Raw genomic sequence first — 12,733 nt, forward strand, 5'->3', positions numbered from 1 at the left:
TACTTAGTACTCACCGTCTGGAGCTCCCAGCCCAGGTGGACCCTCAGAGATTTGGCAAATATGTGCAGGAAGCGGCCCAGCAGGAAGGCCAGGCAGAGCAGCGAGGGCCAGTAGAACATGACGGTCTCGTAACTCCCCACGAACTGCAGCAGAAGCAGACGGGGGCATGGGCTCCGGGGAGGGCCGAGGGGGGCCACTGGGAGGTTGTGCACAGGACCCTGCCCGCCCCAGCCTGCTCCCACCCGGGCCCCTCTCTCAGAGCTTGGAGGTCAGCAGCCAAGCCCTACCCCCCCCCCCCCCCCACTTCATCAGAACAAGCAGTAGATTTGGAGTCCAGCAGCCCTGGACTTGAGTCTTGGGCCCCCGTTTAATTTTCTACAGAGGGTTTTCATGGGTTTCTGCCGATTGCATATATTTTTGGTGGACAGCATGGCTTACAGGATCTTAGCTCCCCAGAGGGATTGAACCTGCGCCACCTGCGGTGCAAGCGCAGAGCCCCAACCACGGGATGCCAGGGAGTTCCCCTGACTGTGTGCAAAATGTTCCTTTTGGAAAAACACAGGAGAGAGAGGAAGGGGGAGAAAGAGGAGGAAGAGGGAGCGGGCACGGGGCAGGAGAGAGAGAGGGAGGAGGAAAGAAGGGAGGAGGGCCTGTGAGTGTCATCATGCTGGGAGCATCACAAGCTCCCAAGAGGAACAGGCCTCTCAGAATGGTGCTCATGGTTTTTATGTTATTGGCTTCATTTTGATAAAAATTTTTTTCACTGTTTTAAGATAAATAATATTGCTGCTTATCTTTCATAATTTATAGGTTAGCTTCCTTTTTTTATGTTTCCAGAGTATTCCTTCCACCCTCGGGAAATCAGAGTTTTGATGCAGGGATGTTAGGGTGGGGTGAGACACATTCCGAGATGCAGGGGCTCATGTGTTCATCTTCCAGCGCATGCTTCTATCTGAGACACAGTCATTGCAGTAATAACATTTCAGCATCTTTATTATTATCTATATCCGTAGAGCTATATCTGGGCTTCCCTGGTAAAGAATGGTAAAGAATCTGCCTGCAATGCAGGAGACCCAGGTTCGATCCCTGGGTTGGGAAGATCCCCTGCAGAAGGGACTGGCTATCCACTCCAGTGTTCTGGCCCAGAGAATTCCATGGACAGAGGAGCCTGGTGAGCTACAGTCCACGGGGTCGCAAAGAGTCAGACACGACTGAGCCACTTAGCACATAGCACACAAATTTTATCTAAATTTCCCCTTAGAACTTGACAATTTAGACTCTTTCCAATGTCTCATTTTTATAAACAATGTTTCCATAAATACATTTGAAAACATGACCCCAGGTCTTTATTACTTCCTTAGTCTGGATTTCAGTCCCATGATTGTTAATTATTAAGCCATGTCAGCCCCTGAGCCTTACTTTCCTACCAACGAACCGGGAATGAATGGCACTAACACAGTGGCTGCCGAGTATCTTGAGAATTCTCCAGTTAGTGATTGGGACTGAGTCTCGAACAATGCCTGACACGTAGCAGTTCTTGGTGTTAGAGATTCTGAGCACAGAAGTAAGACCCTGCTGTCTCCTCCAATTAACCATGAATATTTTGAATTACAAGAGAACTTCTGGAAGACTGAAAGTTCTCCAAGACTCCAAAGAAAATAGCTGTGCTCGGGAACCTCAGGCACTGTGAGCAGAGTGAAGAAGGGCTTCTTTTGGGACAGAGATCCACCAGAATACCCTCAATCCTGGCAGAGAGATGCAGAGGGAAGGTCTGACCTACACACCTCATTTTTTAATCTGGTTCCCCCCAGACTCTCTTTATCATACCCCTTAATCCTCCACAATTACTGAAGCCCAGGAAAGGCTTTGGCAAGGCTCCCATGGGCTCCTGGCCCAGGTGGCCTCCTTGAACTCCTCTCACCTCCTAGTAAGCCTTCTGGGTGCAGCATGATACCTCTCTTTCATCTTGCTTACTTTCCTGGATATAGGGCTGAACAGATAAACCAGCTTCCTATGATTCTGGGGTAGACAATGCCTGGCAAAGCAATAAGCGGCACATCTAGTCCACTTGTCCCATTTTACAGACAGAGAAACTGAGGCTACATACAGGAATGGGAAAAAAGAAGCTTTGAAGTCAGCCACACTTGGTCTCAACTCCCAAATCTGTTGCTTCTGAAGAGTTACATAATATACTTGTGCCTCAGTTTCCTCACCTGTAAAATGGGTTTGCTGAGAGCTTCCCTCCCTTGAGGGGCCACTAGGGGCATCAACTGTGAGGACATCTCCCGTGAATGACACCTGATCAACATGAGCTGCTCTGCAAATGGAGGCATCATGAATGGCTCCAACTCCCCTGGATCCACATGAGGAAGCTGGGGCCCAGAGTGGCAAAGCCTCGTCCCAGGTCACACAGCGAGTTGGCCAGAGTGATAGGACCGAACTACTTAAATACGATTCAGTGGGGACTCACCTGCCCGTGGGGACACTGTATGATGTAAAGGATGGTGACCACAAACCTGCAGGACAGAAACAGGGTTGGAGTCCTGGGGTCCTTCCCAGCACAGCCCCCATGAAAGCAGCTCAGATTCCACCTGGCTGGAGTCCTCTCCCCATCCTTCTGGGAGGACTGGGTCCCAGGACTCCGTGTACATCTGACCCAGATCAGGCACCCAGCTCATGCCTAGGTCCATGCACGCTCCGTTCATTGAACACATCCTCACACAGCCTTGGAATCCACAGCAGCAGAGCAGGGAGACTCAGAGCGTTCTCCTCCTGTCTCCTTTCATCACTCAGGTGGGGAGACTGAAGCCCAGAGAGGGAAAAGGATTCATCTAGAGTCACACTCAGAGCCAAGACTAAGTCCCCCACCCTGGGGCTGAGGCTTTTCCTGCCTGGCCTTGTCTGTAAACACTCCTCTGGGGAACGAGCCTCAAGGGTTTTCCCCAACTGGTCACGTTCAGTCTTGGTGCCCATAGGCCTATGGTGCACCAGCTGCTAAGTGCTTCTGGCCACCTCTTCCTCACCAGCTCAGAGTCTGCCAGAGGCTGTTAAGATGATATTACTCCATGTCTAACACTTAATACCCTGTCTTCTAATTTTTAAAAATCAAGCCCCACTAATTAGCAAGCCATTTAACAAACTCTGGATTGTAGCTGTCAGGGCATCCTTTACTTGAGAGCTCCCTCCAATTGTTTACACAGTAGGTCTGGGACCCGTGCTCCACAGCACATGCTGTGGGGGAATGAGCCCAATAAGGGGGTTGTGGGCAATAAGATGAGCTTGAGGGCTGGAGAGTAGATGTGTTCATGGGATCACTCAGCCAGAAATATTCTCCAGGGCCAGCTCTGTGCTGGTTCAGTATCAGAGCTGAGGGCACACAGCTCAAGAGGAGGGTGAGAAAGCTCCCACATCTAGGGGTGATGATGCATAAAGGATGAGCATGTACCTATCACTGGGCCAAGTGGGGAAGATGCTCCACACGGGGAAGAGCAACATGTAGATGAAGAGGCCAGAATGCGTGATCCATGAGGGTCTGTTTTGTCTTCCAGTGTATTCCCTGGATCACAGTGAGATGTTTGCTGAATGAAGAAGTGGATGGATGAACGAATGAATTCAGGAGCCTTGCGTGAATGGAGGTGTGTGCTAGAGACCGACAGGCATGGAGAGACCGGGAAAGGCCAGACTGTGATGGCCCCAAATTCCCCGTTAAGGCCCCTGCACTTTCTTCTGGGCTCCCAGGGAAGGTACAACAGCAAGGAGAAGTCACATCCAAATGGGACTCCTGCTTCTACCTCTGGGTCTACCTGACGGCAGTTGACAGAAGTGAGTTTTTCTACAACCCCGACTTCTGGGAATATTCTAATCATGGGCAGGCTCTTGTGGAGCTGACAGAATGCAGACTGACCTTCTGAAGCTTCAAGTGCAGTCCCAAGGAGGGGCCACGGTGCTCCTGGGACCAGTCACTCCACCCACCCACCCTGAGCCTCAGTTCTGGGCAAGGTGCCCTCCAAGAGAGTTCTCAGGTCACCTGCTGGGAGCCGTTATGGGAGGTCCCGCCCATGACGAGGTCATGAAGAAAATACCGGGCAGGCAAGGCCGTCTGGGACCCCATCCATGACGAGGTCACGAGGAGAAAACCTGACAAGCAAGGCCGTCTAGGATAAGGGACCCTCCAGGTTGGCCTCAGCCTCTACCCCACCCTGTATCCTCCCCGCTTTTCTGCTGTTGGTCTTGTTCGCCCTGCTGAGGATTCTTGTGTTGCCTGCCTAGAGCGCTCCTGCTCCTCTTTCACTGAATGAGGACCAACTCAAAACCCTAATTAATAAATCTCCTGGATGCTGGTACCCTATGAAGGGGCCAGGGATGAAGGAAATGCTTCCATTCAAACATTTTGCTGGCATTCTGGCTTGTTTGATAAATGTGTGATCTCATTGCACAAAATGCTCTTGATTGTTCTAAACATCCTAAACACAGCACGCTAACAAAAGAAACTATTAAGCATAGGCCCCTCCGCAGGGTGAGAAAAGCTCCACAAATAATAGTCACAAATGTGCCTAATAGAAAATACTTTAGATAGAGATTAGCTGGCGACTTCTTGCAGGTAGTTAACTTTTAGACTAAGAGCCTGTTTTGCACCATATCTGCTGTTTTTGCAGTCCTTCGCATTTCTGTTCTGTAAAAATGTAATCCTATCTAGTTCCCATGTAGATGACGCTTATTAGAAAGAAAACAGATTAATTATAAGAAAAACAGGGTCGGCTACTGAAGTTGCTAAGTCACACCAGGTGCAAGCCATAAAATGTTAGCAGGCCTGAAGGCCAAATGATAAGAAAGACTCTTGTGAACGAAAGTATGTGGGTGACATCCAGTTTCTGTTGAAGGTCAAGTTGCTGTAATTTAGTTTTGAGATGACCTGTGTGTAAGCAATATGCACTTCCCCCAAAAAGATGTTGTTAAGGGTGTAAAGGGGCCGTGCAAAAATAAACTTCAGACTTAGCCCCGAGCTTTGTCTCACTCTCTCTCATTCGCCGACACCATTCATCCTGAGGGTTCCCCTGGATCCTGCTGGGGCTGGACCCTGGCAGTCACCACAGGCACTTTGCCCAGAGTTCAGCCATGACCAAACAAACTGTTGGAGGGGAGGCAGGCAGAGTCCATCTTACCAGATAAGAGAGTAGCTGAAGCCCAGGATGGAGCTGACCAGCCCGAACTCCGAGGAGAGGCAGGCGAAAAACGGGAAGTGGGACAGGCCAACTTCGATGCCTCCGATCAGAAGCACAAAGGCTGGGAGAGAAAGGCCAGAGACTATGTGAGTTCCTCCTCTCACAAGCTCAGGGGAGACTCAGGGCAACTATGGGGCTTCACGTGACTTGCAGTCACAGATCTCAGAACGCAGGGAGATGAGTGAATAAGTCCCAGATTAGCCCAAGGAGGAATGCAGGGATGTCTGTCATGCATTCACGTTAACAGAGCCTTCCTGGCACCGCTTCCATGCCAGGCACTGGGCTAACTATTGAGATGAAGAAGACTTGGTCCTGGCCTTGAATAGCTCACAGTATGATGGGCAGAAACAGACAACATAAATGAAAAAACAATCACTGCAAGTAAAGCACCATAATGTACACCATAGCAACACAGATAGCAGGGATGTCCTGTGTTTTAAAACCTCTTGTAAGTATTATATTGATACACTGTACCCTTGAGGCAATGATAATATTAATGCTGTCACTGACTAGTTCTGAGATGGTCTAACAGCTTCCCTCATAGCTCAGTTGGTAAATCATCTGCCTGCAATGCAGAAAACCCGGGTTCAATTCCTGGATTGGGAAGGTCCCCTGGAGAAGGAAATGGCAACCCACTCCAGTATTCTTGCCTGGAGAATCCCATGGACAGAAGAGCCTGACAGGCTACAGTCCATGGGATCGCAAGAGTCGGACACGACTTAGCGACTAAACCACCACCAAAATGTAGTTGGGCAGGGTGTCCTTTCTAAGTCTCTGCTTTGAGCTGGGACACAGGAGGAATGTACAAAGTTCTTGCTTTGAGATACTTACAATCCAATAGGGAAGACAAGGAGGAAAGTAAGTGATGTGATACGTATGATAGTAGAAGCATATTCAACGTGCTATGAGGACAAGAAGAGGAAGTCATGGACCTCACCTAGGGTCTGAGTATGAGGGAAGGCATCCTGGAGGTGATGACATTTAGCAAGGCCATGAAATACAAGAAGGAGTTTGTAGGATGGCGAGGAGGAGGAAAAGAAGGACATTCCTCACTCAAAGGATGGGAGACGGTCAGTTATGGGTGGTCAGTATTTCTGTGAATGTGAGTGGTGGAGGATGGGCAGGTAAGGGACAATATAAAAGGAATAATTGCTGTGAGGTTAGAAGCTGCGAGAGAATAATTTTAAAATTTACCCAAATTCACCCACCACGAAAGCAGACAGAGGGAATAAGACAACAAAACCATAAACCCACAAACACTTACAACAAATCTAAGTGACAAGACCCATTTGATATCAACATCAGATTAAGAGGAAGCAGACAGCAGACAATAGGATCTGTGAAAGCCCAAGAACAGAACCAAAATTGCCAACAGATACTCACAGCTGAAATATTGAAGTTGAAATAACAGCAGAAAATGGGCAAGGTGCTGAAGGTCATGATCCACAGGTGAAAATCAGCAGAACTTGGTGTTGGTAAGTCTGAAGATGCTGGATCTATTGCAACCCATGAACTCACTATACTAAATTCCAAGTCCCCTCCCAGGACAAGCCCAGGGTGACAGAGAAACTGTTGGCAGTAGGAATTCAAAATGAAAAGGATAAGAACATTAGGAGCTGGGAACTAGTGAGTCCAGACAAAAGTGAAGGGAAGAAGTCAACTCAGAAAATATACAGTTATAATAAGGATACATACATAAAATCACTTTGTGAAAACAGAAGAGGGAACCCGTGAGCCATGAAGCAAGAACAATGTTCTGGCCCAGCCAGATGCTCAACATATTAGTTTTCCAGGAAACACAGGTCAAGACAACAGTCAGATAGCACTTCACACCTACTCGAATGCCTATATCTTCTTAAAATGAAAATAGCAAGTGTTGGATAGGAGGTGGAGAAATTGGAACCTTCACACCTTGCAGGTCAATGGAACCGAATGGAGAGCCCAGAAGTAGACCCATACACATGTGGAGTCAATCAATTTTCAACAAAGGTGCAAAGGCAGTTTAGTGGGCAAAGAATAGGTTTTGGCAACAAGTAGTGTTACAAATAAATGGATAGTCAAAGGCAAAAAAAAAAAAAAAGAGGAATTCAATCCACACCTTACACTATAAGGTAAGCAAAAAATTAATATGTATCATAGACCTAAATGCAAGACACCATTAGACTAAAACCTCTAGAAAGAATGAATGAGAAAATCTAAGTGATCTTAGCTTAGGCAAAGATTTCTTATATGATACCATAAAAAGAAAAATGAAAATATTAGACTTCCTCAAAATTGTAAATGGCAGCTCTTCAAAAGACACTGTTGATAGAATGAAAACACAAATCACAGATTGGGTGAAAATACTTGCAATTCATACATCTGATAAAGCACTTATATACAGATTTTATTTAAAAAAAACTCTCAAAATTCAACAATAAGAAAACAAAAACAACCCAATTTTTTAAAGTAGGCAAAAGATTGAACAGATAATTCATCAAAGAAGGTAGAGGGATAGCAAATCAGCACGAAAATATGCTCAACATCATTAGTCATCACAAAAGTGCAAATTAAAACCACAGTAAGATGCCCCTCCAGTGTTCTTGCCTGGAGAATCCCAGGGACGGGGGAGCCTGGTGGGCTGCCGGCTATGGGGTCACACAGAGTTGGACACGACTGAAGCGACTTAACAGCAGCACATGCTTCTTAGAATGGCTAAAATTAAAAAGACTGACCATGTGTTGTCAAGAACAAAGAGAAACTGAACTCTCATACACTGAGGAAAGTAATCAAAACTGGAAAAAAATCACTTTGAAAAATAGTCTGACAGTTTCTTTAAAAATATACTTCAAAGTCTTAATAATCCAGACATCCACTCATAGGTATTTACCCAAGAAAAATGGAAATGTACAAGGACTTGTAGAACTTTTAGCAGCTCTATTTGTAATAGCCCAAAACTGAAAATAAATCAAATGTCTGTCAACTGGTGAAGGGATAAACAAACTGTGGTCTATCCATACAGTGGAACACTACTCAGAAACGAAAAAGGAATGATTCCTGATACATCTAAATAGGTATGGATCTCAAAATAATGATGCTGGTGAGTGAAAGAAAACAGATTATCCCCCCAAGCGGGGGTGGAGTGCATTACATGTGATTCCATTTACACAATTGCCTGAGGCTGGGGGTGATGACCAGACACAGGTGGGAAGAAGAGAGTACAAAGGGGAAAAAGTTAACTCTGGGGTCACCATCATGACTGTGGCAATGATTTCATAGATGTAAACATTTGCCATGGGCTTTCCAGATGGCTGAGTGGTAAAGAATCCGCCTGCCAATGCAGGAGACGCAGGTGCAATCTCTGGAACTGGGAAGATCCTCTGGAGGAGGAAATGGCGACCCCCTCCAGCATTCTTGCCTGAGAAATCCCATGGCTAAAGGAACCTGGTGGGCTGCAGTCCATGGGGCTGCCAAAGACAAGACTGAATGACTAAACAATGAGAAGAAACATCAGCCAAAGCTTAGCTTATATACTTCTAAGAGATGTATCATTTTGGTTTTAATTTCCATCAAAAACTCTTAAAAACTAAGGAGATACTGTAGGCGTTTGCTCATAGAGGACTGGAACTCAGGAGAGAGGACGAACTGGACAAGAGAGGTTTGGGAGTCATTAGATTAGGGATGACTGAACCGTAGAGAGCCCAGGGCATGGGGAACAAAGGCACCTCGGATCAATGGCCAGAGAAGCAAGCACTGCTGTTTGAGGAAGCATCTGAGTGCTTCCTGATAGCGAGAAGGCAGTCACAGCTATCACTGAGGAGAGGTGTTTGGGGCGGGTCACAGTGAACCTACCTTCTGAGCCTTCATTCTTCTATGGCTGAAGAACCTCCGAATCTAACTGGGAGAAAACTCCCGCAAGTGAGCTTTGAAACTCTGTGAGCTCCACATTGACCTTGGGTAAGTAATAAGCTGAAAAGAATGCTGAGAGTCCACATGCTGTGTCCCCTGACCCCAGAGAACCCCTGCCATTGGTCTCTGAGCAAGAATTTCCAGGGTGAAATTCCCAGCAGGTGTGAGGCAGCGCGTGTACCTTGGGCCCACTGCGGGAACAGCAGGGGCTGGTAACCTTCTGAGAACAAGAACATGACCTTATTGGCTGTGGCCCCAAAGGCGATTCCATAGGACCATCGGTTACTAAAAGTGCCCACGAAGTCCAGAGGTCTGTGAATAAGAGAAACAAGTCATGAAGCCAGAAGTGACTCACCCCCACAGTTCATCTCCAAAGTCAACTACCCCATGCTGGGGAGGAATTATTGATTAGTAAACTATTCATTTCCTCGGTGGCTCAGCAGTAAAGAATCTGCCTGCAATGCAGGAGATGTGGGTTCCATCCTGGGTCTGGAAGACCCCCTGGAGAAGGAAATGGCAACCGACTCCAGTATTCTGGCCTGGGAAATCCCATGGACAGAGGAGCCTGGTGGGCTACAGTCCATGGGGTCGCAAAAGAGTTGGACATGACTTAGCGACGAAACAACAACATATCCTGAGGCCCTCTGTGCCGATCCTGGGGCTAGATGTGGATTCAGGGTATTGAAGTGAGGGAGACAAAATCCTTGCCCTGGAGAAGTTCCAAGTCTGGGGAGCAAAAGCAAGGACATCAGCAGCCATGACAAGGAGCAAAATGGGCAAGTGACTCACTTCTCTGAGCCTGAGCTCACTCACCCATCACATGAGGATAACAACCTCTGCCTTGTTGGGGTTCATCAGAGTAATGTAGTTAAAGCCTACATTAAAGTAATGTAGTTCAGTGCCTGGGTCACAGTCAGCATGCAATAAATGCCAACTGTATCATCAACATTACTGTTAACTACAGAGTGAGGAGGCAGAGATGTGAAAATTAGAACTCATGGAAAAGTGTGGTAAGGGGAGCAGAGATTCAGAATGGCAGAGCCAGAAAGGCCCTGAAAGCTGCCTGGACCCCCAGCTCTCCTGGGACACGACTCATGCCTCCATCCCAACAAGGAAGCTTGCTGCCGCCAGCGACAGGGAACTCTCTCCCCTCTGCTTTCTGGAGTAGCCACGGTGCTGAGTGGGGGAGGGCCTTTCCCACGGTGAGCTGAGCCTCCTTGGGATGTTTTCAGCACACCTGGGCAGCCCTGGGTGCTGAGGGCACAATGGCTTGGAACTGGGTTCTGAACTCTCTGGGACCTTGGGTGGGTTGTGGAAGGGAGGGGCAGGGCTGTTCACGGTGGGGACGTAGCTAGGAGCTAGCCTGGCCTTACAAGTGGTGTTGGTCCCCAACACAGAGTACCCCAAGCTGTAGTTATGAACCTTGGCTCAACTCACATGACCATTCCGAAGCGGTTCCGCAGAAGGTAAACGTCATCTCTCTCTCTGCGTTGCTCTCTTCTTTGGAGAAAGGACAAGACCAAGATGATGAAAAGCTACAGGAAGAGAAGATGAGTTCGCCATCAGGGAGCATTCATCCTCAGACCCCCTGTGCCCTGACTGAAGGGGAGTGTGCGGGAGAGCCCAGCGCTCAGAATGTCTAGGACTCAAACTCCAGACTCAGGGAGCTGGCTGTGTGCACCCTGGAGCTGCCAGGATGCTTTGTACTGAGCTTCCTTCTGTGTTGCCCTGAATGGACATGGGTTCAAAGCTTTCTTTCCCACTCACTGGCTTGAAGGGAGACTTAACTTATCCGAATCTCAGTGTCCTCTTCTGTAAGAAAAAAAACAGATAGTAACTGTTTTTATCATCTGTTAAAGTTATTATTAACTGTTAAAGAAGCAAATCCTTCTCTGCTTTTTATTCCTGTGGATTCAGTCGTCTCTTCGATACTTGATGCCCTTTTCTGTTTTCCTTTTGCTAGAAGTATCCCAGGAATGACCAACACTCGCCACCTCCATTTCCTGACCTCTCCCTTGCTCTTCAGCCCCTAACCTGGCTTCTACCACCGTCACTCCACGGAAGCGGTGCTGGTCAAAGTCGCTAATTACCGCCTTGTTGCTCGACCCAAACACAAACATGAAGCCAGGTCTGCTTGACCTCTCAGCGGCGTTCACTGTTGCCCTTTGCCTCCTCTTTGAAATACGCTCTTCTCTATGCTTCCGTCAGCCACACTTTTCCGGCTTTCTTCCAGTACTTCTCAGTCTCCTTCGCTGGATCATTCTTCACCCAGCTGCTAGACGTGGAGGTCCTCGCAGTAGCTCACTCCAAGGACCACCCCTCTACTCCCTGGCCTTCTCTTCCTCAGTGATCCTACCCATGTCCACGCTTTCCCTGGCCACCAAATACATAGAAGACTCACAAACTTGAATTTCCAGCCCAGACTTGGTCCAGAATTGTATGTCCAACCACACAGTTAGCATTTCTTTCTGATGTGTTGAAAGCTTCTTAAATTCAGTATGTCTTAAATGGAGCTCATGATTTTCCTCCCTGTCCTGTTCCTTTATCCGCACCAAACTTGGATCTCTTCTAATTTCCCCAAACAAGTGAATGGCGAACACCACCATCCTTCCGACTGTGCAAGTCAGAAGCTGAAGAGTCATCCTCTCCCTCCACTTGAGCCAACCTGTTAGTAGGTCCTAAACTAACAGTAGTACCTCCTGAACACCTTGAGTTGACCACCAGCATCTGGGATGATGTAAAATCACCTCACCTGGACCTGTGCAACCATCTCCTCATTGGTCCTTCCTCCCTCCTCTCTTGCCTGCCTCCAACCTGATCCCCACTTGCAACCAGAGTAATCAACTCAGCACATAAATCTGATCCCACCATCCTCATGCCGGAAATCCTCCAATTACTCCCCACTGTGTTTAGAGCAAAGACAAACTCCTTCACACAGGGCCTGGCCCTGCCCCACCTCCCCAGACTGGCCCACTCAATTCTCCACTCCGGCCCACTTGCCTTCTCAGCCCCCCCCACTCTCCACGTTCCCTGCCCACAAGCAGCCTTTGCACACGCTCTCCCCTGAGCTTGAAATGTTCTTTACTACGTCTTCCAACAGACCTTAGCTCCAGCATGGCTTCCTCAGAAAGACCTACTTTGACTTCCCTACAAGTCAGTGTTCCTGACTCTTGGGACCTTCGAAGCCTTCTTCTGCCTGTGCTTTTGGGGCCTCATGTAAAACAGCAAGTCTCCGCTGACCTCCCCAGACCCCTGTGGATGCCTGTGTGTGGGGGTTGGCTCCCCTCTCTCCGCTCATGACCCTCCTCTGCCTTCACTTACTGACGGGATGAGGGAATAATGCAGGAAGAGCTCCATGTCCACCGAGCTGTCACAAGTGCCATTCAGCCACCTGGTCCTGAAAAACAGCCAAAACTCTCATGCACATCATCAGTCACAGCTGTGGTCATTGACCCTTCAGCCTCGAGCATCACTGTCAGGACTCTGACTTGTAGCCCACTGAGATCATCTCATCTTTTTTAACGTCACTTTCTGAGCCAGTGCCGCTCACCTGTGATGTGTCTTCCCTAAGTGGATTAATCTTCTTTCTCAACTCTTTCTCCAGCTTAATTATCTACACAACT

At 48.0% G+C, this 12,733-nt stretch overlaps 1 protein-coding gene across 7 annotated transcripts in view; it reads right to left on the minus strand.

Annotated features, from left to right (window-relative positions):
• The window catches only part of LOC110148572 (stimulated by retinoic acid gene 6 protein-like), a 41,415-nt gene that overhangs the window by 15,958 nt on the left and 12,724 nt on the right, over positions 1-12,733 (minus strand). For 6 of the 7 annotated variants that reach the window (XR_011492725.1, XM_020910614.2, XM_020910619.2 and 3 more), the window contains exons 2-7: positions 12,432-12,507; positions 10,548-10,645; positions 9,292-9,422; positions 5,163-5,283; positions 2,471-2,516; positions 15-143 (exon numbers count right to left, since the gene is read on the minus strand). Coding sequence is in view for 6 of the 7 variants with exons in the window: in XM_020910614.2 (XP_020766273.2) it covers positions 15-143; positions 2,471-2,516; positions 5,163-5,283; positions 9,292-9,422; positions 10,548-10,645; positions 12,432-12,507 (601 nt within the window). In the remaining variant the exon portion in view is untranslated. The remainder of the gene's footprint in view (positions 1-14; positions 144-2,470; positions 2,517-5,162; positions 5,284-9,291; positions 9,423-10,547; positions 10,646-12,431; positions 12,508-12,733) is intronic. The other variant, XM_020910618.2, reaches the window with a different exon arrangement.

This window comes from Odocoileus virginianus, chromosome 18 (assembly GCF_023699985.2).
Source record: "Odocoileus virginianus isolate 20LAN1187 ecotype Illinois chromosome 18, Ovbor_1.2, whole genome shotgun sequence".
Lineage (NCBI taxonomy): Eukaryota > Metazoa > Chordata > Mammalia > Artiodactyla > Cervidae > Odocoileus > Odocoileus virginianus.